This window comes from Bufo bufo, chromosome 3 (assembly GCF_905171765.1).
Source record: "Bufo bufo chromosome 3, aBufBuf1.1, whole genome shotgun sequence".
NCBI lineage: Eukaryota > Metazoa > Chordata > Amphibia > Anura > Bufonidae > Bufo > Bufo bufo.
In genome coordinates, this window is record NC_053391.1 from 385,522,529 (window position 1) to 385,549,408 (window position 26,880).

At 46.4% G+C, this 26,880-nt stretch overlaps 2 protein-coding genes across 5 annotated transcripts; one reads left to right on the forward strand and one right to left on the reverse strand.

The window, feature by feature from the left end:
• Window positions 1–1,442: 1,442 nt before the first annotated feature.
• On the reverse strand, window positions 1,443–14,047 carry PRR11 (proline rich 11). 3 transcript variants are annotated; one of them, XM_040424752.1, is made up of 10 exons: window positions 13,152–14,047; window positions 9,636–9,738; window positions 9,406–9,556; window positions 6,264–6,386; window positions 5,888–6,130; window positions 5,074–5,172; window positions 4,491–4,603; window positions 4,349–4,408; window positions 3,876–3,957; window positions 1,443–2,239 (listed from the first exon to the last, which is right to left on the reverse strand). In XM_040424752.1, the coding sequence occupies exons 1-10, from the start codon at window positions 13,327–13,329 to the stop codon at window positions 2,177–2,179; spliced, it is 1,215 nt and encodes a 404-aa protein (XP_040280686.1). In that variant the 5' UTR covers window positions 13,330–14,047; the 3' UTR covers window positions 1,443–2,176. The 3 variants fall into 3 exon arrangements, with proteins under 3 accessions (XP_040280686.1, XP_040280688.1, XP_040280687.1); XM_040424754.1 differs by lacking the exon at window positions 13,152–14,047 and adding an exon at window positions 12,685–12,801; XM_040424753.1 differs by lacking the exon at window positions 13,152–14,047 and adding an exon at window positions 12,456–12,571 and having other exon boundaries at window positions 9,636–9,752.
• Window positions 12,949–26,880, forward strand: SKA2 (spindle and kinetochore associated complex subunit 2). Of its 2 annotated transcripts, XR_005777604.1 has the most exons (6): window positions 12,949–13,084; window positions 17,662–17,748; window positions 20,468–20,644; window positions 24,352–24,436; window positions 25,802–25,863; window positions 26,633–26,880. XR_005777604.1 is itself a non-coding variant. In XM_040424756.1 (5 exons), exons 1-4 carry the CDS (start codon window positions 13,052–13,054, stop codon window positions 24,430–24,432), a joined length of 378 nt encoding a protein of 125 aa, XP_040280690.1. In that variant the 5' UTR covers window positions 12,949–13,051; the 3' UTR covers window positions 24,433–24,436; window positions 26,633–26,880. The 2 variants fall into 2 exon arrangements, 1 of the variants encoding a protein (XP_040280690.1); XM_040424756.1 differs by lacking the exon at window positions 25,802–25,863.

The following is a 26,880-nucleotide window of genomic DNA, read 5'->3' on the forward strand; positions in this document are numbered from 1 at the left end:
CTCCAGAAAATGTAAACTTACCTAGATATGTAGGATAGTGGGGATCACTGCATTACTAGGCATGTTTGCCATCAAAATCCTACATTAGAGTTTAAAATGGACCTTTCACGTGATTTGACTTTTCAAAATCAGTACCTGGCACTGTAGCTGATGTTTTCTACATGAGATAGGGCACATTTTTTTCAGATCCGTTACTCCGTTTTTCTGCTGTGCCCGGCGTTCTGTTTGAAGTCCCGTATGCTAATCAATAGCATCGGTACAGCAGCATTTCTCAGGGGGAGTCTCCTTCTCCATGGCTGTGGCGCACTCCAATCACAGTGGACCACGTCACAGCCATTGAGAAAAAACATCAACTGTGATTGGACAGCTCACAGCCAGGGAGAAGGAGACGCCCCCTGAGAAGCGTTGGCGTGTCCTCCTCCCTGTACCGATGCTATTGATTAGCATACGGGGTGCCAAACAGAACACCAGGCACAGCGGCGAAACGGAGCAGCCATATATCCTTTAGTAAACATCGGCTACAGTGCCAGGTACTGATTTTGAGAAGTCAAATCACATGAAAGGTCCTCTTTAAATGTAGAAAAAGCGGCACAATAGTAGCAGGGCAGAACAGCTGACAGGTAGCAGGCTGAAAAGCACAAGGCTCTGTTCACATATCGTTGTGTGAACAGATTTGTTATGTGCACCAAGAAAGCTCTCGCAGCATATGCTGAAAATAGCCATAGGTGCCCACTGACCCAAGGGAGGCCAAAGCAGTGGCCTCCGTTCGGATGGTATGCTGTACAGACAATTCGTTCCTATACAATGGGCCATGGCAAATTAAAAGAATACTTCAAGGTAAACATTTATTTTTTGTACCATTGTGCCCAATGGTTGAGGTATGCAATTGTATGGCTATACAATGACATATGAAGGAGGTATATGTTGGGAAACCCTCTCAATGTGTTCCCCAAACAGGAGGTAAAGAGTGCCTAAGTGTTGCTACTATTTCCACCCTCAAAAATTAAGGATTTAGGTACCAACAGTCCTTATTTTCACAGGACGAAGTAGTGGTTTTTAAAAAGGGTGTTGTCAAGTATTAGATTTAATATCCATATTGCACCATGATAGGGCAGCTAAACATAAAGTGCCCATTTCTAAAGGATGGCAGAAGAACACCATTGTGGTATTTTACATTCACACTGTCAAACAACAAAGAAATACGGCACAGATAAAATGAACATAAAAACACAGAAGCTTGTAGATTAAGAACAACGTCCCCACCAGTATTTGGCATCCGCTCATCACAGCAGGGTCTGAAACAATCTGTGCATTTATTTGTTAAAATAGAAACATAAATTTCATTGGATTACTTGTACCAAATTTAAATCCTTATCATTTGCTGTGTATCTTTTATAAAACTGACTGATGTATAACAGAAAAGTCATGTAATGGATGATGATAACAGTACGTAACGGAGAGCCAGCTCCATTATACAGTTACATGCAATACATCACCTAAATAACTTAGTCAATTTATAAAAAAACAAAAACACCAACCTGTTCATCTGCACAAGCAGAACAGAGTAAACGAAACATGGTGTCACATAAATCAGTGGTTTCTTCCAATCATATTTCCAGCTTAAAGTGGTTTTTATCATCTCATATCAATGGGATATGCCACCAATGTCAGATAGGAGAGAGAGTCGCACCCATCTCCAGAACGGGCTCCCGAAAATGAAGGAGAGCACAACGTTCATGCACTCCATTAATTTCTATGGGAGTTTCAAAAATAGCCGGCTATTTCGGAAATTCCATAGAAATGGATGGATAGTGCACTGCTCAAGCATAGCCACTGCTCCATTAACCACCTTGGAACTGCTGGAGACAGCAGAGCCAGCACGTGGCTATTTTCAGAACTCCAATGAAGGGTGGGTGGCCATGCGTGCCCGGCTGCCCTCTTTTCACTTCAGGGGTCCTGTTCTGGAAACAGGAGCGGGTCCCATAGGTGGGACACGCACCAAATGATATTGGTGGCATATTCTAGAGACATGCCACCAATGTCTGTGTTGAGACCACGTGTCATTCTAAAAAGTTGGGAAAACAATTATGCACTTTATTTTGACTTCATCATTTAGATGTATACACAGTGGCGTGGTATTACAGACTCCATTTACGACTGTGTACTACTAGCGTGCTTAATCAAGACCATGGGTTACTGGAGACCTCCTCAGCGGTGATGGACTTTTTGGGTGAGCGAGCTGCAAGTCAAATAATAGAAGAATGAAGTAAACCAAAGGTAAACTAATGCGTCTCAATATCAACCATTTCAGGCTTGGGAAAAGATGACTTTTCTAGAATGGCCTACTGACCAGAACATTTGAGAAGTTTCCGACCCCATTGGGTGGTCCCAGAAGTATAGCTAAAGTAGCATATTTAGTGTTACCATTTTATTTTGGGCTTTCTTGAAGGTCAGATACTCATACAGTTTATTATCTGAACAGTCCCATCATCCAGACTACCTGATAATCCGGTATCTATCAGGACCTTTTGATGCTGTTCAAAAGAAAACCCATCATGTTGAAAATGTAGTCCAATTTGTGAGCAGCACGAGATGAGCAGATTGATATACCGTAGTCTTACAGGAAATGATTCAGTAGAACTAGAAATGTATTTATTCAAACCTCTGCTTATTTCAGGATAAGAAGTCCAGTGGGTGGTCCTGTCAGTGATTGACAGCTATCTTTGTATGTACAATCATATAGGGAACTTTCTCGATCACCAATAGAACCGCCCACTGGACTCCTAAGCCTAGAATGAGCAGAGGTTTGAATGAATACATTTCTAGTTCTACTGAAACTTTTACCACTAAACTATATGTCAATCTGCTCAGTTCCTCCTCCTCTATAGCTAACTGTGTACAAACTGGATTTCAATTTCAAGGTGGCGGTTTTATTTAAAAGGAATTTTTTTTGTATAGGTAATAATTGCAAACAAAATAAAATATGAGTAATGATGTATTCCAATCTGAAGATAAAGCAAATGCCATCACTGCCTGCTCATGGAAGTCTGACTTCATAGTTCTCAAAATAAATCTTCCTCTATTGCGCTGCAGCTACTTCACAATTCTTCACTGCACACTGGCATCTTGTCAACCCCCATTCAATTCAGGAACTGTTGTAGTGCTGTGCAGAGAAAATGCTTATTCTAGCGACATGACATAACATTTTATTAGGGTGTACCACTATAAGGGTTGCCGAAACTGCCTGCCGGATCCGGAAAGCCGTATGCAAAACAGATATAATTTGTTTCCAGATCCGGATCCGTCTGACAAATGCATTGCAATACCGGATCAGTCTCTCCAGTGTCATCTGGAAAAACAGATCCGATATTTCTCACAGATTTAAAGGTCTGCGCATGCGCAGACCGGGAAACCAGATCCGTTTTTCCGGAACACTTGGTACCGGATCCGTCATTAATACATTTAAATGGCAAGTATTCCGGAATTTTGGCCAGAGAAAATACTGCAGCATGCTGCGTTTTTTTCTCCGGCCAAATACCGTAAGGGACGGAACGGAAGATATCCTGATGCATACTGAACGGATTGCTTACCATTCAGAATGCACTGGGACAAAACTGAAGCGTTTTTTTCCAGTATTGAGCCCCTATGACGGAACTCAATACCGGAAAACTTTAACGCTAGTGTGAAAGTAGCCTAATTTGCCAGAAAATATTTTGTGAATTACCAGCTTCTAAAACAGCAAATTAAGAATTTTTGTGAAAACTAACATATTTATACAGTCACGGCAGAGAAAAGTGTAGGGATCAAAACACTGTCATTGGTAATGAAATACAAGTTCATGTCTACTACATCTGTTACTTCAACTACAAACTTACCTGGAATTTCCGCCTTAAAATCTTTACTCCAATTCCATTCTCTTTGTTTTCTCTGTCGTATAGCGGGGTTCCTCCTGGACTCCTGAATAAAAATATGAAGTTGTGACAATCAAAAGTAGAGACAAGAGAGGGCATTTCAAGATTAAATTAAATCAAGTATCCCCCCAAGCATCACGTCACTGGGTCATCTGCCACTTGGGGGACACCTCACCACTGCAGCCAGTCACTGGTTGCAGAAGCACACGAGACACCCGTCCATGCCAGAAGTTTACAAGCATGGACTGGACGGCAGTGGATGCAGTGTGGACTGAAGAAGCTGGAACAGAGCTTTAGGGAGCAGGTAGATGTCCTTCCCTCCACAGGGCCAGTAGATGTACAAAAAAGCTGGCCACCCCTTTAGCACGGCTTTAAGAATGTTTTTTTTTTAAATAATCTGCATTAGTTACCCCCTGTCAGTAAAAACAAAGGCTTACCTTTCCATGTGGACCTTTCTAAGACGTTGCCTGACATCCTGTGGGCTATGAAGCTTTTCTCTGTATTAATAAAATACAACATTAGCAGCAATAAATGTCTGTCTATAATTCAGCTTTAACAAAGTCCAATTCAGCAACTTACTTAGAAACATTTGTGAGACGCCTTGGTGGCATTCTGGAAGCCATCTTCAGTTTAACATCGTCCAGTTCGGATACGGTGATCAGTGGAGAAAAAAGCCTTCTGTTTAATACCTTCTAAAAAAAAATAATACAGAACATAAGTCAAAAAACACTAATAAATAGGATATAAAATAAGGAAATAAAAAGGTATCACAGGCTATTATGACAACTCCTAACACTGATCTCAATATCAGTAAGGCTGGTCACATGAATTAGATAGGAGTCATGCAATTTGAATGAGTTAATTTTAAAGCTCCTCTTTAAGCCTACATTAAAAGAATAAAACCCATTTCATAGATAAAATTATGTTACCAAGTCCATATGGTGTATGGTTGTGCATCACACAAGTAATGGAGCTTGCCGAAATGGAACAAACATTTAAAGGACTGCACATTCAACATATTACAAGCTATATTATAGCAAACCACATAAAATGTAGATATGTAAATGTAGATTTCAGCTTCTACTTCTAAGGATGGGTCTGTATGTATTTATACTACTGAAATGTAACAGCACACATGGAATGAACTCTCTATGGAACATACTTTTTGTCTGTCTATGCCGTCTTTGGTCTTTCTCAATTTGACATTCAGAAGATCTTTCAGGGTTATCTGAATGGGACCTTCTTGCTTTACCGTTGGTGCCTGTAAAAAAATTAAAAAAATAAAGTCAAGATTTTATTCTTGATTACAAAATGAAAATACACACACACACACACAAAAATCTTAGCGATAGGAAATTAGAGGGAGATTTATTAAAACTAGTGCAAAGCTTTCCTCTGCACTAGTTTTTATAGATCTTCCCCTTACTATTTAAAAGGGGTAGTGCAGGCAGTATATATTGATAGGATAGGTCATCAATATCTGATTGGCACGGGTCTGACACCGGGCACCCCCGCCAATCAGTCATTTGGCACGGGTCTGACACCGGGCACCCCCGCCAATCAGTCGTTTGAAGAGGAGTCGGCTCTCCATGCGAGTGCTGCTTCCTCTTCATTACACTGCACTTCATCTCCCTTGCAGGGGTGTTGTAGTGTTCTTACAGATACTCGCTCCATTTAAATGAATGGAGAGAGTGTACTTGTAATTACGCTGCACTTCTGAAACTTGTGAGATGATGGGAGTTTACTGAAGCAGCCCCTCTTCAAACAGCTGATTGGCGGGGGTGTCAGACCTCCGCCGATCAGAAATGTATGACCTATCCATAAATAAATAATATAATTATATATATATATATATATATATATATATATATATATATATATATACATATACATATACACACACACATACACTTCTATACAATTTTGAATATCCTTAATTTTAATGATTTTTAACTTAATTTAAAAATGTATCCAACCTTTGGTGGTTGAGTGCTTGCCACTTTCTTCAACAGTGGCAGACGTTTTTCAAGTGGAAAGCTCGGTGGTGGACCTGGTGGTGGAGGAGGAGGCGGGGGTGGAGGAGGAGGAGGCGGTAGAGAAGGCAAGAGACCTGCTCCTGCTGCTTCCACCTTAGACTCTTTTATAGAAGGTAGGGTCTTGGCTTGCTGACAACTACAGCAGCAGACACTTCCCGATACACTTGATTTGGTGTCTTTAGTCTGAAAGAATTATCAGAAAATAGTAAACGACATTTCAAACTCCAGTTTTGTCACCAACACCGGCACACATTTGACTTTTGTAAAGGTCTTGTACTTATCCTCCAGTTGCAGAATCGGTGACATCAGTGCTCACCTGAAGTGTTAGCTGCATCTTTAGAAACTCCACTTCAAGTTTATGCAAGCGTCGTTTCAATGTGCGTTGTTGAAGATGGTAGGTTAAAGGTGGAGCAATGATATTTTTTACAAAAATAAATCGCTGGAAAGAAAAGTTTTAAAATAAATGACAAGAATCAGTTGGTTGTACTGCAGTGCCTAGAATTCTAAAATGCAACCCATCTAAAAGTATGATTGATAAATAGATATATAATACTATTCAAAAACAACATCAACCTGTCTTGTAGATATCGGGCCTTACAAACGTCCATGGCTGAGTAAGATACTCAACTACCGAGGCCTGACGACAGTCACAGGCTTATGCGAGAATGGCCAGAAGCTTAGAGGAGTTATCCTACAAATACATATCAGTGTTCTTCAATCTGTGGGCCTCCAACTGTTATAAAACTACAACTCCCAACAAGTTTGTCAAGCTGAAAGTAGCAGTTTTGCACCAGTTGGGAAGGCACAGGATTGGACACCAATATAGGTTCCCTCTATTTGATGGGATTATACAGCTGGTCATATACACTGCTCAAAAAAATAAAGGGAACACTTAAACAACACAATGTAACTCCAAGTCAATCACACTTCTGTGAAATCAAACTGTCCACTTAGGAAGCAACACTGAGTGACAATCAATTTCACATGCTGTTGTGCAAATGGGATAGAGAACAGGTGGAAATTAAAGGCAATTAGCAAGACACCCCCAATAAAGGAGTGGTTCTGCAGGTGGTGACCACAGACCACTTCTCAGTTCCTATGCTTCCTGGCTGATGTTTTGGTCACTTTTGAATGCTGGCAGTGCTTTCACTCTAGTGGTAGCATGAGACGGAGTCTACAACCCACACAAGTGGCTCAGGTAGTGCAGCTTATCCAGGATGGCACATCAATGCGAGCTGTGGCAAGAAGGTTTGCTGTGTCTGTCAGCGTAGTATCCAGAGCATGGAGGCGCTACCAGGAGACAGGCCAGTACATCAGGAGACGTGGAGGAGGCCGTAGGAGGGCAACAACCCAGCAGCAGGACCGCTACCTCCGCCTTTGTGCAAGGAGGAACAGGAGGAGCACTGCCAGAGCCCTGCAAAATGACCTCCAGCAGGCTACAAATGTGCATGTGTCTGCTCAAACGGTCAGAAACAGACTCCATGAGGATGATATGAGGGCCCGACGTCCACAGATGGGGGTTGTGCTTACAGCCCAACACCGTGCAGGACGTTTGGCATTTGCCAGAGAACACAAAGATTGGCAAATTCGCCACTGGCGCCCTGTGCTCTTCACAGATGAAAGCAGGTTCACACTGAGCACATGTGACAGACGTGACAGAGTCTGGAGACGCCGTGGAGAACGTTCTGCTGCCTGCAACATCCTCCAGCATGACCGGTTTGGCATTGGGTCAGTAATGGTGTGGGGTGGCATTTCTTTGGAGGGCTGCACAGCCCTCCATGTGCTCGCCAGAGGTAGCCTGACTGCCATTAGGTACCGAGATGAGATCCTCAGACCCCTTGTGAGACCATATGCTGGTGCGGTTGGCCCTGGGTTCCTCCTAATGCAAGACAATGCTAGACCTCATGTGGCTGGAGTGTGTCAGCAGTTCCTGCAAGACGAAGACATTGATGCTATGGACTGGCCCGCCCGTTCCCCAGACCTGAATCCAATTGAGCACATCTGGGACATCAGGTCTCGCTCTATCCACCAACGTCACGTTGCACCACAGACTGTCCAGGAGTTGGCAGATGCTTTAGTCCAGGTCTGGGAGGAGATCCCTCAGGAGACCGTCCGCCACCTCATCAGGAGCATGCACAGGCGTTGTAGGGAGGTCATATAGGCACGTGGAGGCCACACACACTACTGAGCCTCATTTTGACTTGTTTTAAGGACATTACATCAAAGTTGGATCAGCCTGTAGTGTGTTTTTCCACTTTAATTTTGAGTGTGACTCCAAATCCAGACCTCCATGGGTTAAAAAATTTGATTTCCATTTTTTTATTTTTGTGTGATTTTGTTGTCAGCACATTCAACTATGTAAAGAACAAAGTATTTCAGAAGAATATTTAATTAATTCAGATCTAGGATGTGTTATTTTTGTGTTCCCTTTATTTTTTTGAGCAGTGTATATTAGATATTAACGGAAAATGCAAATGTGATCGCACACTGCATCCAGCACTCTGCCCTCCATGCTGGATGAGACATTGGTTTATATTTTGGCCAAAGCATAGTAAGCCACTCACCGCGTCAAGGCCGTCTCAATTGAGTGGTCCCTAACTCTTGTTCCTACCTGTTTATGGGCCATGACAGCCACATAAAATGTACTTGGCTTGCATGCTGACCTGCATTCCCTGGATTTTATGTGGCTCTCATGGCCCATAAACAGGTAGGAACAAGAGTTAGGGACCACTCAATTGAGACGGCCTTGACGCAGTGAGTGGCTTACTATGCTTTGGCCAAAATATAAACCAATGTCTCATCCAGCATGGAGGGCAGAGTGCTGGATGTAGTGTGCGATCACATTTGCATTTTCCGTTTGTATATGTATTTCGCCATAGTGATCTGCACCTACAGGCAGGTTGTGCTGACTCAACCCCCTATTTTTTTCTTTGTAGTATATATTAGATATTGGTTGGTGGTTTCTGGTGATTTTGATGAGATTCACAGACAATCTCATGTAATGGTAAAAGTCAAAGTATAAGTTACGTAAAATGTCAGGGGAAAGTCATACTAGTCAGATTTTTTTTTATTTCCCCAGGAGATGAGGTTTATTAACCCCTTCACCCCCCCCCCCCCCTCTCCTCTCCTTAGGAAAGCTCATCAATATTGGATTGGTGGAGATAGATCGAACTCCTGACACCCCCACCGATCTGCTGTTTCAAGAGGCCATGGTGCTCCGGCAAGTGCAGCAGCCTCCTCACGTATTACCAAATTACCAAGTACAGCACCGTACATTGTATAGCGTCTGTGCCTGGTACTGCCGATCAGGCTCATTCATTTCAATAGTATCATGCTACATATTGGCCTGGAACGGGACAGCAGCAGCAGAATATCGGTGAGGCGAGTTATGATGGCTTGATATTTTACTCCACTTTGACCTAATAATTAATTCCACCGATAACTGATAATTTACATACCTTTTTCACACTGTTATGGCTCCACAAGCATAATGATATGAAGGCTTCCACGACGGAACTCACTACATATCTAATACTGGACAATCTAAGCCATAAAAAATGGACCAGACTGAAATACCATGGTTGCTTTGCCTCTATCTGTTCTGTTACCCTGCAAACATGAATTATATGTGGTAAGTAGGAGACCCCACACTTAGACAGTACTGGTACATAGTAGATAACACACTTACACAGCATTAACACTGGGCACTTTTGTCTTTCTTAATGTCCATTGTTTCGGCTTCTTCTGTTTTCCTGGTCTTCTGCGGGCTTGCAGGAACTTTGCCATAGCCTCTGTTGAGATATTTCTGTGAACATTAAACCTGACAAAATAAGCCTCGTCATATTGCATGAGTTTTACTTGTAATTGAATGGTTATATTGTTAGCAAGTTATATCCTTTTATCGACTGCCATTTTGGGCCCTCATATTTAGGTGGAACTTTGGAAGTTAAAGGGGTTGTCCGGGTTCAGAGCTGAACCCGGACATACCCTTATTTTCACCCAGGCAGCCCCCCTGAGGCTACCATCTGAGCATCTCATGCTCCCATGCGCTCCCTTGCCCTGCGCTAGATCGCGCAGGGCACAGACTCTTTTGTTTTCAATAACACAATGCCGGGCGGAAACTTCCACCCGCCAGTGTGTTCCGTGACGTCACCGGCTGTGATGGGCGGGCTTTAGCTCAGTCTTAGCCGTCACCAGGGTTCCTGGCAGCCCCATGGAGAGCCCCGGTACGTCACTGGATCTCAAAAAAATGCTTTTGCCGTGCGTGATTTAGCGCAGGGCAAAGGAGAGCATCGGAACATGAACTGCTCTGATGCTCCTGTCAGGGAGGCTGCCGGGGTGAAAATGGAGAGATGTCCGGGTTCAGCTCTAAACCCGGACAACCCCTTTAATGAAATATTCTGTTCTCAGAATAGCTGGAAATGGCGGGTCTGAAAAAGCATAAGAGTACATGAGATGGATACAGTCTGGTTTTACCATCATGGATTTGTGTAAATTGAACTGTGGTGCAGATTTTAAATTCACAGCATGTCAATTTATACTGCAGACTTTCACAGCGGACTTCAAGCTTTGCAACGCATATGGTGAAATCCACATCATATCCGGCAAAAATTCCTTCCAGTGTGGATGTACTATTAAAAGGGGTTGTCCGGGTTCAGCTCTGAACCCGGACATACCCAAATTTCACCCAGGCAGCACCCCTGATGTTCGCATCGGAGCATTTCATGGACCAATGCGCTCCCCTGCCCTGCGCTGGATCGCGCAGGGCAAGCGATCTTTTATTTACAGTAACACCCTGCCAGGCGGAGGCTTCCGCCCAGCAGTGTGTTCGGTGACGTCACCAGCCCTGATGGGCGGGCTTTAGCGCTGCCCTAGCCATTTTACAGGCTAGGGCAGCGCTAAAACCCGCCCATCAGTGCCGGTGACGTTACTGGGCTTCCTGGCAGCCCTATGGAGAGCCCGGTTCGTCACTGGAACTCCAGAAAATGTCTTCGCCCTGCACAATTTGGCGCAGGGCAAAGGAGAGCATCAGAGCATGAACTGCTCTGATGCTCTTGTCAGGGGGGCTGCCGGGGTGAAAATGGGGGTATGTCTGGGTTCAGTTTTCCTGACTCCTGATATTGATGAACTTTCTTCAGAATATGTCATCAATATCTGAGTGGTGGGATCCAATACCCGCATCTTCCACCAATTACCCGCTACCTCCAGGCTCCAATTCCAGACCTAGCACAGAACAGGAAGCACAGCTCCTTTGAAAGTGTAGTGGCCATACTTCTAGCAAGGCTTGTCCCCATCGCGGCCTGCTATTGGCTGCCCCATCGCCAGATGTTTTGATCCGTGACAGGAAGATGCAGCGGCGCCCGTGTGGGCATCAGAAGCAATGCGGTGTGGGGGTGTAAGTACAACCTCTGTGAGGGGCCCAGGCATTAGAGGGGGCATTATAGGATTTGGATAAACCCTTTAAAGGGGTATTTCAGATATATTGTGTTATGTCCACAACTATTAGATAGGTGGGGGTCCAATCATTAGGATCCCGATCAATCATGAGAATGGGGTCATCGTACCCCACGAGGACCCCTGAAACAAAAGAAGCGGCAAATAAAGCATGTGCACTGCTACTCCATTCATCTCTATGGGACTGCTGGTCAAATACAGTGTTTTGCTAATGTGCATGCTCTACTTGCCCCTTAATTTGTTGTGGGGGGGACCCCCTGCCATCATGATCTGTGGCAGGGGGTTCTGTGCCCTGCCAATGTGAACAAAGCTTTTCTGCAACTGAAAATCTGTTCCATAAAAATTTGAGGTTGTAGATTTCTTCGAGCCCCATTCAGAGGTATGGAACAGTTGCAGAAATGCCAGTAACAAACTTGCCACATTTGAATATACCCCAGGGGTGAGTATCCTGTTGCAGAAGCTAAAATACATATTCTCTGGGACACAGCTGTATAGTACACACTGCAGCTGCTGAAGAACCGCATGCCAGTCAGTCAATCAGTGGTTGACAGAGTATGGAACGTCCTGCAATAATAATGTGTGACAGGCCTCTCATGTAGAAAGAGATAAGGAGCGTCCATGTAGCACCGCTCATCTCTGGATGTAGACAATCATAGTGCTCTATACATGTGACTAATGGGGCTAAGGAATTGACATGCAGTACAATGAAAAATATATGTAATGATAGGGATCAGGGAGTTTACATTCATTACAATGAAAAAATATAAACCATATAAGATGGGGGATCAGGCTGTTACATTCATTACAATGTTAAAATATATACCTCCTGTATATGATGGGGATCGGGGTGTTACATATAGAGTTTACCTTCATAACAATGGAAAACACATGTATGACAGATCCGGGCGTTCCATTCATCACAGTGTTATGTATGATAGGGATCAGGGCGTTTACTGTGAATGATTCTGACTGGAAGCCCCGGCTGGCACCACGCCCGCAGTGATGCTGAGCTGGCAGTAACAAGGCATGCCAGCTATGTGGCAGAGGTGCTCACCGTGCTCCTGATGAGAGGCGCCCGCTCCCGCAGTCCTCGGCTGCAGCCGGACAAATCTGCACACAACGCTTCTACATTCAAAATAACAGGGCAGGGCCCGGCAGCCAATCACCAGCCTCGGCTATAGCGTGCCCGCCCCCGGCCGTTAGCTCCCTGAAGAGGCGGCCAATAAGATGTCGCTCTGCAATACCTGCAGCCTTCGTACAGAACGTGGGAGGTGTCCACTCACCAGCTAATCGTCTCTCAGGATTCCCATCTCGCCACCCACATTCATCTATTAATGGGTTAAATTCGCAGAACTGCTAAACAACCAATGAGAGATCACTTCGAGAAGACTGTAGCCAATAGCCTGCCGGCACTGTATTCTCAGCCAATCACACTCTGGAAGCCCTGATGCGGTTTACATTGAGCTCTAACCAATGAGCCGATAGCCATCGTCTCCGGCTGACCAATCAGGACCCTGCTTGAAGTGACAGCTGGCCAATGAGCGGCGCCAACAGTCTGCGCCCAGTGAGTGTTGCACAAGCAGGGCTCCTCCTTTGTACCCTCCCCCGCTCGTATTCCCGGGTCCGCCTGAGGAATGTAAACTATTCAACATGGAGACAGCAGTCAATAAGCTGGAGGCTCTGGTAAGAGGGCGGCGGGGGTGTGTGCACCGGGGAAGACGGGTGAAGGATGGGCAGCACGTTCTGTCACCTGGCGGCCTCAGGCTGCGGGCACACCGATGGACAGGAGGAAGGGGCGGCTCAGCGCGCGGTCTAGAGGAAGCCGAGGAGCGGGCCTGGGCTGAGAAATGGCGGGAGCAGGAGACGCCTCTGCATCCTGTGTGCTGAGCGGGCATGGCCGGTGCTCCATCATCTGCGGCCAGCTCCATGCTGCTCCTCCCTCTGCCCTTCGCTCGTCACTCACAGCAGCCACCTGAAGACGTTACCTGCCCCCAGGGCTCCATTTTCTCCCACAATTCCTCCCCCCTCCTTATCTGCACCTCGCCCCGCCCACTACCTTTCTTTGCTGGTCCTGCCACCTCAAATGAAGTGGTGAACTTCAGTAGATGAGCCCACCATGAATGCCTTGAAATCCACACCCCTTAGGCCCCTGTTCACACAGTGTGATTTCCCCCAGTGATGGTAAGCACAGAACAGGAGCAGATCACACACATAATGTATGGCTGCTCGATCCAGGCACCTTCTGATGTCTCTGTCAAGTCCACGCTCCACTAAATGCTGGTTGCCATTGGAAACAGAAGCAGTTTGTGCCCTGAAGTTGGACGTGACCAAAAAGTTCTGACAGTGACCATAGCAGATAAATGACAGATGCTGATTTCAGCGTGAGGGCATGGTCCAGACGGTGACAGGTTCCCTTTAAAGCAACTTATAGATGGACTGATATAAAAAGGCCCTTTTTATGACCACTTGCCGGCCTCCCTTAGACTTTAATCATCCAGGCGGTCAGCATATTAGGGTACTACCACATGGAGCCATCGTGTGGCACTTACCATGTTCTACCACATGGCCATTACCAAAACTCATTAGTCTAATTAGAGCAGTGCATGAATGCAGCACAGTCGCATCGCAAGCGCCACATGAGCGCTCAGTGTGGTCGCACCCTAATGTTCCTGAATTTCCTTGTGCACGCTGTATACACAGAGCTCAGTGAGCGTAGTATCTATAGATCAGGAGCTATACACAGAGTTCAGTGAGCGCAGTATCTACAGATCAGGAGCTATACACAGAGCTCAGTGAGCGCAGTATCTACAGATCAGGAGCTATACACACAGAGCTCAGTGAGCGCAGTATCTACAGATCAGGAGCAGGGAGCCCGCTGTATACACAGAGCTCAGTGAGTGCAGGATCTACAGATCAGGAGCAGGGAGCCCGCTGTATACACAGAGCTCAGTGAGCGCAGTATCTACAGATCAGGAGCAGGGAGCCCGCTGTATACACAGAGCTCAGTGAGCGCAGTATCTACAGATCAGGAGCAGGGAGCCCGCTGTATACACAGAGCTCAGTGAGCGCAGTATCTACAGATCAGGAGCAGGGAGCCCGCTGTATACACAGAGCTCAGTGAGTGCAGGATCTACAGATCAGGAGCAGGGAGCTCGCTGTATACACAGAGCTCAGTGAGCGCAGTATCTACAGATCAGGAGCAGGGAGCCCGCTGTATACACAGAGCTCAGTGAGTGCAGGATCTACAGATCAGGAGCAGGGAACTCGCTGTATACACAGAGCTCAGTGAGCGCAGTATCTACAGATCAGGAGCAGGGAGCCCGCTGTATACACAGAGCTCAGTGAGTGCAGGATCTACAGATCAGGAGCAGGGAGCCCGCTGTATACACAGAGCTCAGCGAGCGCAGTATCTACAGATCAGGAGCAGGGAGCCCGCTGTATACACAGAGCTCAGTGAGTGCAGGATCTACAGATCAGGAGCAGGGAGCCCGCTGTATACACAGAGCTCAGTGAGTGCAGGATCTACAGATCAGGAGCAGGGAGCCCGCTGTATACACAGAGCTCAGTGAGCGCAGTATCTACAGATCAGGAGCAGGGAGCCCGCTGTATACACAGAGCTCAGCGAGCGCAGTATCTACAGATCAGGAGCAGGGAGCCCGCTGTATACACAGAGCTCAGCGAGCGCAGTATCTACAGATCAGGAGCAGGGAGCCTGCTGTATACACAGAGCTCAGCGAGAGCAGTATCTACAGATCAGGAGCAGGGAGCCCGTTTTATACACAGTACTCAGTGAGCGCAGTATCTACAGATCAGGAGCAGGTAGCCCGCTGTATACACAGAGCTCAGTGAGGGCAGTATCTACAGATCAGGAGCAGGGAGCCCGCTGTATACACAGAGCTCAGTGAGGGCAGTATCTACAGATCAGGAGCAGGGAGCCCGCTGTATACACAGAGCTCAGTATCTACAGATCAGGAGCAGGGAGCCCGCTGTATACACAGAGCTCAGTATCTACAGATCAGGAGCAGGGAGCCCGCTGTATACACAGAGCTCAGTATCTACAGATCAGGAGCAGGGAGCCCGCTGTATAGACAGAGCTCAGCGAGGGCAGTATCTACAGATCAGGAGCAGGGAGCCCGCTGTATACACAGAGCTCAGCGAGCGCAGTATCTACAGATCAGGAGCAGGGAGCCCGTTTTATACACAGAGCTCAGTATCTACAGATCAGGAGCAGGGAGCCTGCTGTATATACAGAGCTCAGTGAGGTCAGTATCTACAGATCAGGAGCAGGGAGCCTGCTGTATACACAGAGCTCAGCATCTACAGATCAGGAGCAGGGAGCCCGTTTTATACACAGAGCTCAGCGAGCACAGTATCTACAGATGAGGAGCAGGGAGCCCGCTGTATACACAGAGCTCAGTGAGCGCAGTATCTACAGATCAGGAGCAGGGGCCCGCTGTATAGACAGAGCTCAGCGAGCACAGTATCTACAGATCAGGATCAGGGAGCCCGCTGTATACACAGAGCTCAGCGAGCACAGTATCTACAGATCAGGAGCAGGGAGCCCGCTGTATACACAGAGCTCAGTGAGCGCAGTATCTACAGATCAGGAGCAGGGAGCCCGCTGTATACACAGAGCTCAGTGAGCGCAGTATCTACAGATCAGGAGCAGGGGCCCGCTGTATAGACAGAGCTCAGCGAGCACAGTATATACAGATCAGGAGCCGAAAATCTGCTTCCTGCTCCAGACCCAGTGATCATGGAGGCTGGGAGTATTAGTAGACCCAGATCAGCTCTGCAGTGAGGCCAGCAGCCTCCTTCTGTAACTGGGGCCAATAGTTCCAGATACAAGAGAAATGAGCATCTGTCAGCAGACTTGTACCTATGACACTGGCTGACCTGTTACATGTGCACTTGGCAGGTGAAGGCATCTGTGTTGGTCCCATGTTCATATGTGCCCGCATTGCTGAGAAAAATCATGTTGTAATATATGCAAATGAGCCTCTAGGAGCAACGGAGGCATTATGGTTGCACCAAGCGACTCCACCTTCTCTGCAACTGCCTCGCCCTCTCCACTTTGACAGGACTAGACGTGATGATGTTTTCACTGCCTGGCCCAGTCAATCAAAGTGGAGAGGGTGAAGCATTTGCAGAGAAGGTGGAGCCTGTAGGTGTAATGGCATGGGGGGTTGCTCTGAGTGGCACACATGTAACAGGTCAGCCAGGTTCATGGGTACAAGTCTGCTGACATTTGTATGACCTTATGGAGGCACAAAGTGTAAAATAATAATAAGAAAATAGACAATAAAAATAAAAAAAACTGCCACACCATAGCTTTTATCCCACAACAATAACCCATACATCCCCCTATAGCACAAGTTTGGAAAAGAGACATAACTATTTAAAAACGTATTTTAGTTGCACTTTGTGCTATTAAAAAGAGGAAAAACAGATTGTTTTCCCCACTTTTTTTTTCTGGGTATAAAAAAAATACTTAAAATGAATCCTAAATCACTGGAAAAACTAAAAAAAAAAATATTTAAAATACTTAAAAAAAAAAGTTAAAGGGGTTTTCTCACATTTTTATACTGATGACCTAGATAGGTCATCAGTATCTGATTGGTGGGGGTCCGACACCCGGGACCCCCTCTGATCAGCTGTGAGCACTTCCTAGATGGAGTGATGACTTGGTAATGTATCCACTTAAGTGCCTGACTACTTTATACCTCTTATGAGGATTCTTTTTATTTTATATGGTGATATAGTGTTAAAATGTGCAATAAACAATGTTTAAGGACCCCCTAACCTTGCATTTTTAATGTTAATGAGTGAAATGATTTATTTTGTTAATCCGCTCCTCATTCCTTTAAGAATCCTGTCCGGGGCCCTTTTTATGTTGTACTACTAGTGGCCTGGCACAAAAAGCAGTGCAATGTTAAAAGGGCATTGGCCAGCGACCCAAGCCACGTTCTGGATGTCCACGAGAGCTGCTTTCCAGTCTGGGGATGGTCCTCTGTCGTCCAGCTCTTCTTGAACGGTGAAGATTTTTCTGCTAATAATTGCTCTGACTTTATTGCACTACTGTACTATACAGCTAGCAGTGCAATAGTATTGTCAAAGCATTTAGGAGCAGAGCACCCCTTTATACAGCAAGCACGTTTGGAGAACTGCAATGTCTGGATGGAGGTGGTAACACGGTGGTGGTTGTTCATAACATTTGCCTTATGATAACACGTGATATTTTCTGAAAATCTGAATTTCAGTTTCAAAAAGCTGAGTCTGACTTGGATTACATTGAGCAAAAATTGGAGTTTGAAATGAGGAAGAGCCTCCCGGAAGGATCGGCACAGGTATCTGCATCCTCAGACGTACTATACCTATGAGCATGATTGTTCAGTTTGGACCAGTCTGTAGCTACTTTACACCCAGTTCACGCACACACATATAGACACACCACAGATTTCTGCCACTGTACTAATCTTATTAAACTGCTTTTCCTTGACTGTCCTCAGGATAGGTCATCGAGATCTGATCGGTGGAGGTGCAGTGGCCCCTTCAAACAGCTGATTGGTAGGGGTTGCCGGGAGTTGGACCCCCACTGATCAGATATCGATGACTTGGGGCCCTTGCACACGACCGTATGCCCTCAGAGATATACAGTCCGTGAGCGGGCCATATCTCCCTGAGCGGCATTGATTGTGCGCATGGGAGCACACAGCATCATAGATTACAATGATGCTGTGCACGTCGGGCCGCCCGCGGGACATAAGGTCATATGAGTGCGGGACAGTAGCCCCGTGGGCGGCCCGACATCCACAGCATCATTGTAATCTATGATGCTGTGTGCTCCTGTGCGCACGATCAATGCCACTCCGGGACATATGGCCCGCTCACGGACTCGGAGGGCTTGCAGTCGTGTGCAAGGGCCCTTATACTAAGGAAGTCTTCAGTATTTTATTCCAGAAAACCCCTTTAATGAGGTTTGTAGAAATAATCCTAGTCAGACGCGTAGAACTGATTTTCAGTTGCAAAAATTCCTGCCATGTGAGCATATATTTTTACAGAGCAACACACAGGCTATTTACTTGAATGGGACTGAGCCTGCAGTAGCTTTGCTGGCCACCACATGTTGTAGGGAGCTGTTCTGGTTCTGGTGGGCCTGAGCTTCTTTTATCCGCTGTCTGGAGTCTGACCCACTTGATCTGATATCAATGACTTATCTTAAAAGGCATCTGTCAGCAGATTTGCACCTATGAAACTGGCTGACCTGTTACATGTGCACTTGGCAGCTGAAGGCATCTGTGTTGGTCCTATGTTCATATGTGCCCGCAGTGCTGAGAAAATGTTTTAATATATGCAAATGAGCCTCTAGGAGTAATGGGGGCGTTACCACTACACCTGGAGGCTCTGCTCTCTCTGCAACTGTCACTCAAAGTGGAGAGGGCGCGGCAGTTGCAGAGAGAGACAGCAGAGCCTCAAGGTGTAATAGCAACGCCCCGGTTGCTCCTAGGGCAGGGACCAGCAACCTCCGGCACTCCAGCTGTTCTGAAACTACAACTCTCAGAATGCTTCATTCACTTCTGTGGGAGTTAGAAGAACAGCCAAGCATGCTTGCACTCTGGGAGTTGTAGTTTCACAGCAGCTGGAGTGCTGAAGGTTGCTGATCCCTGTCCTAGAAGCTTATATGAAAGCATCATTTTTCTCAGCATGCAGGCACATATGAACATGGGACCAACACAGATGCCTTCAGCTGCCAAGCGCACATGTAACAGGTCAGCCAGTTTCATAGGTACAAATCTGCTGACAGATACCCTTTAAGGCCTCTTTCCCACGGGCGTGTGCACCCTGTTGCCGTATTGCGGACCACATTTGCGGATCCGCAATACACGGGTGCCGTTCCGTGGGCATTCCGCATCACGGATGCGGACCCATTCACTTCAATGGGTCCGGAGATGCGGAACGGAAGCACAGAATCCTACGGAATGCTTCCGTGGGGTTTCGTCCCGTACTTCCATTCCGCAAAAAGATAGGACATGTTCTATCTTTTTGCGGAACAGCCGGATCGCGGACCCATTCAAGTGAATAAGTCCGCTGCGGCTGCCCCACGGACTGTGCTTGTACATTGTGGGCCGCAGCATGACCAAGGGGCGCACACGCCCGTGGGAAAGAGGGCTAAGGCTGGGTTCACACGGGCGTTGCGGATTGGGGCCGGATGCGTTCAGAGTGCGTTCAGTGAAACTCGCACTATTTTGCAAGCAAGTTCAGTCAGTTTTGTCTGCGGTTGCGTTTAGTTGTTCAGTTTTTTCCGCCCGGGTGCCATTTCGTTTTTCACATGCGTGATAAAAAAACGGAATGTTTACAAACAACATCTCTTAGCAACCATCGGTGAAAAACGCATCACACCCGCACTTGCTTGCGGATGCAATGCGTTTTTCACGCAGCCCCATTCACTTCTATTGGGCCAGGGCTGCAGAATATAGAACATGCTGCGATTTTCACGCAACGCAGAACTGATGCGTGAAAAACAACGCTCATGTACACAGACCCATTGAAATGAATGGGTCAGGATTCAGTGCGGGTGCTATGCGTTCACGTCACGCATTGCACCTGCGCGGAAAACTCACTCGTGTGAGTCTGTCCTCTCCGTACTTCATGTCTCATGAACTCCATTCCTACAGAGACTCAGCTGAAGATCTTATCAGCTGTATTCAGGATCATAATCCCTGACAAGTAGAGCAGAGAGGACGATGAGGCAGCTCTTTACCTCCGTGTTGTAAAGTAACTTGTCCTCATGTGTGATCAGGACAGGTTTTGTGTGTACTGATAGGACGGCGGCCATTTTATTTCGCCTAATGCTTGCTCCCTAGATAAAAGGAGCCATTATAACTAATGAACGGTATTTGGGAATGTATTTATGATAAAGTAATATTTAAGCATTTTCATTTTCTTAATTCCCAGAGAACCACTTTAAGGATAGGTCATTAATATTTAAATTCTAAAAAACCCCGTTAATAGGAACTGTTTTAGCTGTGAGGAGTATCTTCATACTGATGAAACCTTTCATTTTAGGAAAACCCCACCAAATTGCTGGAACAGTTGGCCAGTGTGAAGTCTCGCTTTAAGAGTTTGTCTTCCCAGCTGGATAAGATTGCTGCCGACCAGCAAAAGTCAGTGGAAGATATTCAGACAACAATAGCAAACACGTTGAAAATGGTGCAGCATTTACAACAGCAGACAGATCTTCAGGTACCACTGAGAGATTGTATATGATTGGACCTAGGTAACTACATGTGTGGAAGTAAGCCAATCATGCTGGTCTGTTAGTTCTTTCTACCACAGCCTAGGGTTGGACGATATCAAAAATATTCAGACGATAACGATATTAAAAAATGTATCGCGATAACGATATATATCGCGATAAATACCCGTTTTAAAGAAAAAAAACACAAGGAGACATTATACTGTATGGGGGGCCACAAGGAGACATTATACTGTATGGGGGCAGCCACAAGGAGACGTTATACTGTATGGGGGCAGCCACAAGGAGACGTTATACTGTATGGGGGCAGCCACAAGGAGACATTATACTGTATGGGGGCAGCCACAAGGAGACGTTATACTGTATGGGGGCAGCCACAAGGAGACGTTATACTGTATGGGGGGCCACAAGGAGACATTATACTGTATGGGGGCAGCCACAAGGAGACGTTATACTGTATGGGGGCAGCCACAAGGAGACGTTATACTGTATGGGGGCAGCCACAAGGAGACGTTATACTGTATGGGGGCAGCCACAAGGAGACGTTATACTGTATGGGGGCAGCCACAAGGAGACGTTATACTGTATGGGGGCAGCCACAAGGAGACGTTATACTGTATGGGGGCAGCCACAAGGAGACGTTATACTGTATGGGGGCAGCCACAAGGAGACGTTATACTGTATGGGGGCAGCCACAAGGAGACGTTATACTGTATGGGGGCAGCCACAAGGAGACGTTATACTGTATGGGGGCAGCCACAAGGAGACGTTATACTGTATGGGGGCAGCCACAAGGAGACGTTATACTGTATGGGGGCAGCCACAAGGAGACGTTATACTGTATGGGGGCAGCCACAAGGAGACGTTATACTGTATGGGGGCAGCCACAAGGAGACGTTATACTGTATGGGGGCAGCCACAAGGAGACGTTATACTGTATGGGGGCAGCCACAAGGAGACGTTATACTGTATGGGGGCAGCCACAAGGAGACGTTATACTGTATGGGGGCAGCCACAAGGAGACGTTATACTGTATGGGGGCAGCCACAAGGAGACGTTATACTGTATGGGGGCAGCCACAAGGAGACGTTATACTGTATGGGGGCAGCCACAAGGAGACGTTATACTGTATGGGGGCAGCCACAAGGAGACGTTATACTGTATGGGGGCAGCCACAAGGAGACGTTATACTGTATGGGGGCAGCCACAAGGAGACGTTATACTGTATGGGGGCAGCCACAAGGAGACGTTATACTGTATGGGGGCAGCCACAAGGAGACGTTATACTGTATGGGGGCAGCCACAAGGAGACGTTATACTGTATGGGGGCAGCCACAAGGAGACGTTATACTGTATGGGGGCAGCCACAAGGAGACGTTATACTGTATGGGGGCAGCCACAAGGAGACGTTATACTGTATGGGGGCAGCCACAAGGAGACGTTATACTGTATGGGGGCAGCCACAAGGAGACGTTATACTGTATGGGGGCAGCCACAAGGAGACGTTATACTGTATGGGGGCAGCCACAAGGAGACGTTATACTGTATGGGGGCAGCCACAAGGAGACGTTATACTGTATGGGGGCAGCCACAAGGAGACGTTATACTGTATGGGGGCAGCCACAAGGAGACGTTATACTGTATGGGGGCAGCCACAAGGAGACGTTATACTGTATGGGGGCAGCCACAAGGAGACGTTATACTGTATGGGGGCAGCCACAAGGAGACGTTATACTGTATGGGGGCAGCCACAAGGAGACGTTATACTGTATGGGGGCAGCCACAAGGAGACGTTATACTGTATGGGGGCAGCCACAAGGAGACGTTATACTGTATGGGGGCAGCCACAAGGAGACGTTATACTGTATGGGGGCAGCCACAAGGAGACGTTATACTGTATGGGGGCAGCCACAAGGAGACGTTATACTGTATGGGGGCAGCCACAAGGAGACGTTATACTGTATGGGGGCAGCCACAAGGAGACGTTATACTGTATGGGGGCAGCCACAAGGAGACGTTATACTGTATGGGGGCAGCCACAAGGAGACATTATACTGTATGGGGGCAGCCACAAGGAGACGTTATACTGTATGGGGGCAGCCACAAGGAGACGTTATACTGTATGGGGGCAGCCACAAGGAGACGTTATACTGTAGGGGGGCAGCCACAAGGAGACGTTATACTGTAGGGGGGGCCGCAAGGAGACATTACATACAGTATGGGGGCAGCTGCGCCTGCAGCAGCCACAAAAGGAGACATTACTTAGAGTATGGGGCTGGGGGGCAGCAGCTGCCCCCCCCCCCCCCCCCCCCATGTCTTATGGCCACTTGTGTGACTGTGACTTGTCACCTGCCTGCCAGGCTGCCACCACCATAATTCTTTCTTGTTGGTCATGCTCATCATGTCATGGGGGAGCCGGGAGGTACTGGAGGGAGTCGAGGGACTCATGATGGCTCACTGCGGAGCATGCAGCCACTGGCAGGCATGAAGGACTGAGTGGGCTGTGGGCTAAGACATATAACTGGGGTAATAGGCAGAGTGGACTGGAGTGACATTACAAACCTTTTACCACTCGCTGCTGTAGTCTGTATGTACTGCGCTGCTCTAGTCTCAGCCTGGGGGCGTCACCTGATTCCGACGTTAGACGTCGGTCGGTGGGCGGAGACAGTCACAGCACATTCAGAGCAAGCAGGAGGAGCCGCTGGTAGATATAGATAATGATGGGGGAGGGCAGCGGCGCCGCGGACTCAGTTTTTAAAGCTGTGACGTCACGAAATATACCGCGGTATTAGGAAACGGCGTTATCGCCATATCGCCGTTTTTTTAATATCGCGGTATATCGAAAAACCGGTATATAGCCCAACCCTACCACAGCCTGGTCACCAGGAAATGCACAATGTCTTGTAGCTGAGCTGAATGTAATGAAACTTTCTTGTGGCAATCTATTGCTTCACTCTGGATAAAAAGTAATATGCAAATGAGTAGTTTAGTGTGCTGAGGGCGGGTCCAAGCCACTCTGTGCACCTTTGCCAAACCCTCTTTCTCTTTCTTGATTGACAGGGCCAGGTTCCTGCATAGTCTTCTTTCCTGGCCCTGTCAATCAAGGAGAGGGAGCGGCTGGTGGCGGAAGCAGCAGGAACAAGTGTGCCCATTCAGCTGAGCTAACCCTACAAGATTGGTGCAAAAGAAAAGTGGAGAATTGACTTAGTTGCCCATGGCAACCAATCTGATTCCACTTGTCCACCCGTCTTGATGATAAGTTTCTACAATTGTATCTGGTTTAACAGTGAATTTTCTGGTTATATATTCCATTTAAAGGGGTATTTCCACCTGGGGCATATCCACATATGTCCAATAGGCCTATGGGACCTGCATATAACTAAACAGGGCCCCATCATGCACCGCCAGGAATTGAGAGGAGACTGTGCATGCACGACTCTCTTTATTCACTATTATATGACTTCTGCAAATAGCGAAGTAAGTGGTGGGACCTGCACCTACTGGACATATGGCATATACGTAGGATTGGTCCAGTAGGTGAAACCCTTCTAATCTAAGGCTTTGTAATCCTGTATCAATAAAAATAAGTTCTCTGAGGATAACGGTAGATAGTAACTGGGTATGTTGAACGTGAACACTCCTTACAAGGAACTCGTGAGGAACTACAATATGCCTTAACATTATGTGTATACAGGTACCCCCATTGTCAGAGGAAGAACTTCGAGCTCTCCAGCAGTTTGAGACTCTAGCGTTGAAGGGCATGAACCTGAAATAAACAGGTAATGTTTTTTATTATTCAGTTGTAACTACAGCAAAGCTGCTTGTTATACAAAAAATTGGCAAAAAATAGTTTAAAAAATTGCTCAAATAGTAGCTTAAACGGAGAACTTTGAAATGCCCAACAATGTGTTGTCAGCTTATTTAGCTTTCTAGGTTATCTTTAGTGTACATGTCTCACAAGGTCAATGTCCCAGTTAGCCGATGGTTAAAGTACAACTGGCATTATCTGTAGAAAATACTATATCATTTGGGTACAAGTTGTCATTTTGAAGGGTGCCCCTCACAGACCTTGTTCTTGGACCACGTGGTTACAGTTTGTTGATGTTGGCACACAATGCAGGCTTCAGACACCAATTTGTAGACTTCTGGCTGTGCTTCTTGTGTGCCAGTCATTATCTACTGAAGCTCCTAACTAGTCAGAGAAAAAAACTTGATGGGAAAAATAGGAAATAAAATCAGCAGTAAAAGGGCTCTTGCATACAAATTTATCACAGTGTTTTACAAGATGTGTGGCATATGTAAGGCTATACGCTGAAACGTGTAGACTGCTTGATTGTTCCCTGTTGGATTTCTTTATCATTTTGGGGAAGATTTATTTTTATTTTTTTATTCATTACCATAATAGTGCTGGAATCTTTCTATTTTTGTATGATTCTTCTGAGCCACCCTATTGTACTTCCATATGCCTCAGATTTCATGCAGAGTTCCACCGATCGCAAGAAGGGGGGACCCAGTTTCTTGGTGGAGTGCCCCTGCCCCTCTCCCCAAATGAACGGAGCAGCTGGCCGGGCATGAACGCAGCCGCTCCATTTATTTCTATGGATCCATTTTGGGTGCTTCAAGGGGTATGCGGTCCCCGTTTCATGATCCGTGGGGGTCCCAGTGGTAAGACCCCCACCAATCTAATAGTTATCCCCTCTGTGGTTAGAGCAGTGATGGCGAACCCTTTAGGCCCCTTTAACATTTCCACGCAAGTGCAATGCGTAATGTGAACGCATTGCACCCGCACTGAATCCTGACCCATTCATTTCAATGGGGCTTTGTACATGAGCAATGTTTTTCACGCAACGCAGGCCCCATAGAAGTGAATGGGGCTGCATGAAAATCAAGCAAGTGCGTATGCAACGCGATTTTCACGGATGGTTGCGAAGGAGATGATGATAAATAGGGATAAGCCCCAGGACCCCATTAAAGTCTATTTACTTTATTATTTTCCATTATAACATGGTTATAATGGAAAATAACAGCATTCTTTAATACAGAATGCTTAGTAAAATGTCCATTGAGGGTTAAAAAATAATAAAATCACTCGCCTCATCCACTTGATCGCGCAGCCGTTATTGTCTTCTTTCTTCTTCTTGCAGGACCTGCAAAAGGACTTGCAAGAAGAAAGAAGACGATAACAGCTGCGCGATCAAGTGAATGAGGTGAGTAATTTTATTATTTTTTAACCCTCAATGGACATTTTACTATGCATTCTGTATTAAAGAATGCTGTTATTTTCCCTTATAACCATGTTATAATGGAAAATAATAATATCTACAGAACAACAAACCCGAACTTGAAGAAGTTCGGGTCTGGGTGCCAACATTCAGTTTTTTATCACGCGTGTGCAAAACGCATAAAAACGCTTTAAACTCGCGTGGAAAAAACTGAACAACGCAATCGCAGACAAACTCGCGCGGGTTTCCCTGAACTCGCCTGCAACGCATCCGGACTAAATCCAGCACGCTCGTCTGCAAGGGGCCTTACAGACCGAGTGCCCAAACTGCAACCCAAAACCCACTTGTTTATCGCAAAGTGCCAACACAGCAATTTACCCTGAATACTACAGTCCAATATAGTATATCTTCCATGTACTTTATCATGTAGCTATAATAGCCTGCCTACATCCAATGCGCTGCCTGTGCTGTTCATAGTGCGCCCTGCGCTGATGAATGGCAGGAAAAGTCTGAGGCATATTGATGGACCATAGACTTTTTCCAGGGTGCGGGTGCCCAAAGAGAGGGCTCTGAGTGCCGCCTCTGGCACCCATGCCATAGTTTCGCCACCACTGGGATAGAGGGTAACTTCACATAACTGGAATACCTCTTTTTAGCCACAATGTGATTGTCCAGGCAATTCTCTAGCATTTTATTAGATGCATACAACACCTCTGACTAACATTTCCTCTTTATTTTCTAGTGTTTTCAAAGCATGAAGAAATGGAAAAGATAGCGTGAGACAACAAAACTGTGTAATGCTGAGTAGCTGTCAGCACAAGCTTGGTGACTCCCAATGATACATCTAACTGCAGGACACCCACCTATTTATTTCAAAGAAGGAAAACCCTGCACATGAATATTTTATGTTAAATAGGGATGAGCGAATTTCATATTTTGAAATTTGTTTTTGGTTCGGGTTGTGGTATAATGTGAATTGCGTTATGGATTCCGTTACCATG

Excerpts from the sequence above, each read along its gene's own strand:
- SKA2 (XM_040424756.1), top strand. The coding sequence starts at position 13,052 with ATGGAGACAGCAGTCAATAAGCTGGAGGCTCTG. Across the intron at positions 17,749-20,467 it reads TCCCGGAAGGATCGGCACAG|GAAAACCCCACCAAATTGCT; the intron begins GTATCTGCATCC and ends CTTTCATTTTAG. Across the intron at positions 20,645-24,351 it reads AACAGCAGACAGATCTTCAG|GTACCCCCATTGTCAGAGGA; the intron begins GTACCACTGAGA and ends ATGTGTATACAG.
- PRR11 (XM_040424752.1), bottom strand. The coding sequence starts at position 13,329 with ATGGAGCTGGCCGCAGATGATGGAGCACCGGCCATGCCCGCTCAGCAC. Across the intron at positions 9,739-13,151 it reads CCGCAGCCTGAGGCCGCCAG|AGGCTATGGCAAAGTTCCTG; the intron begins GTGACAGAACGT and ends ATATCTCAACAG. Across the intron at positions 3,958-4,348 it reads AGAAAGGTCCACATGGAAAG|GAGTCCAGGAGGAACCCCGC; the intron begins GTAAGCCTTTGT and ends ATTTTTATTCAG.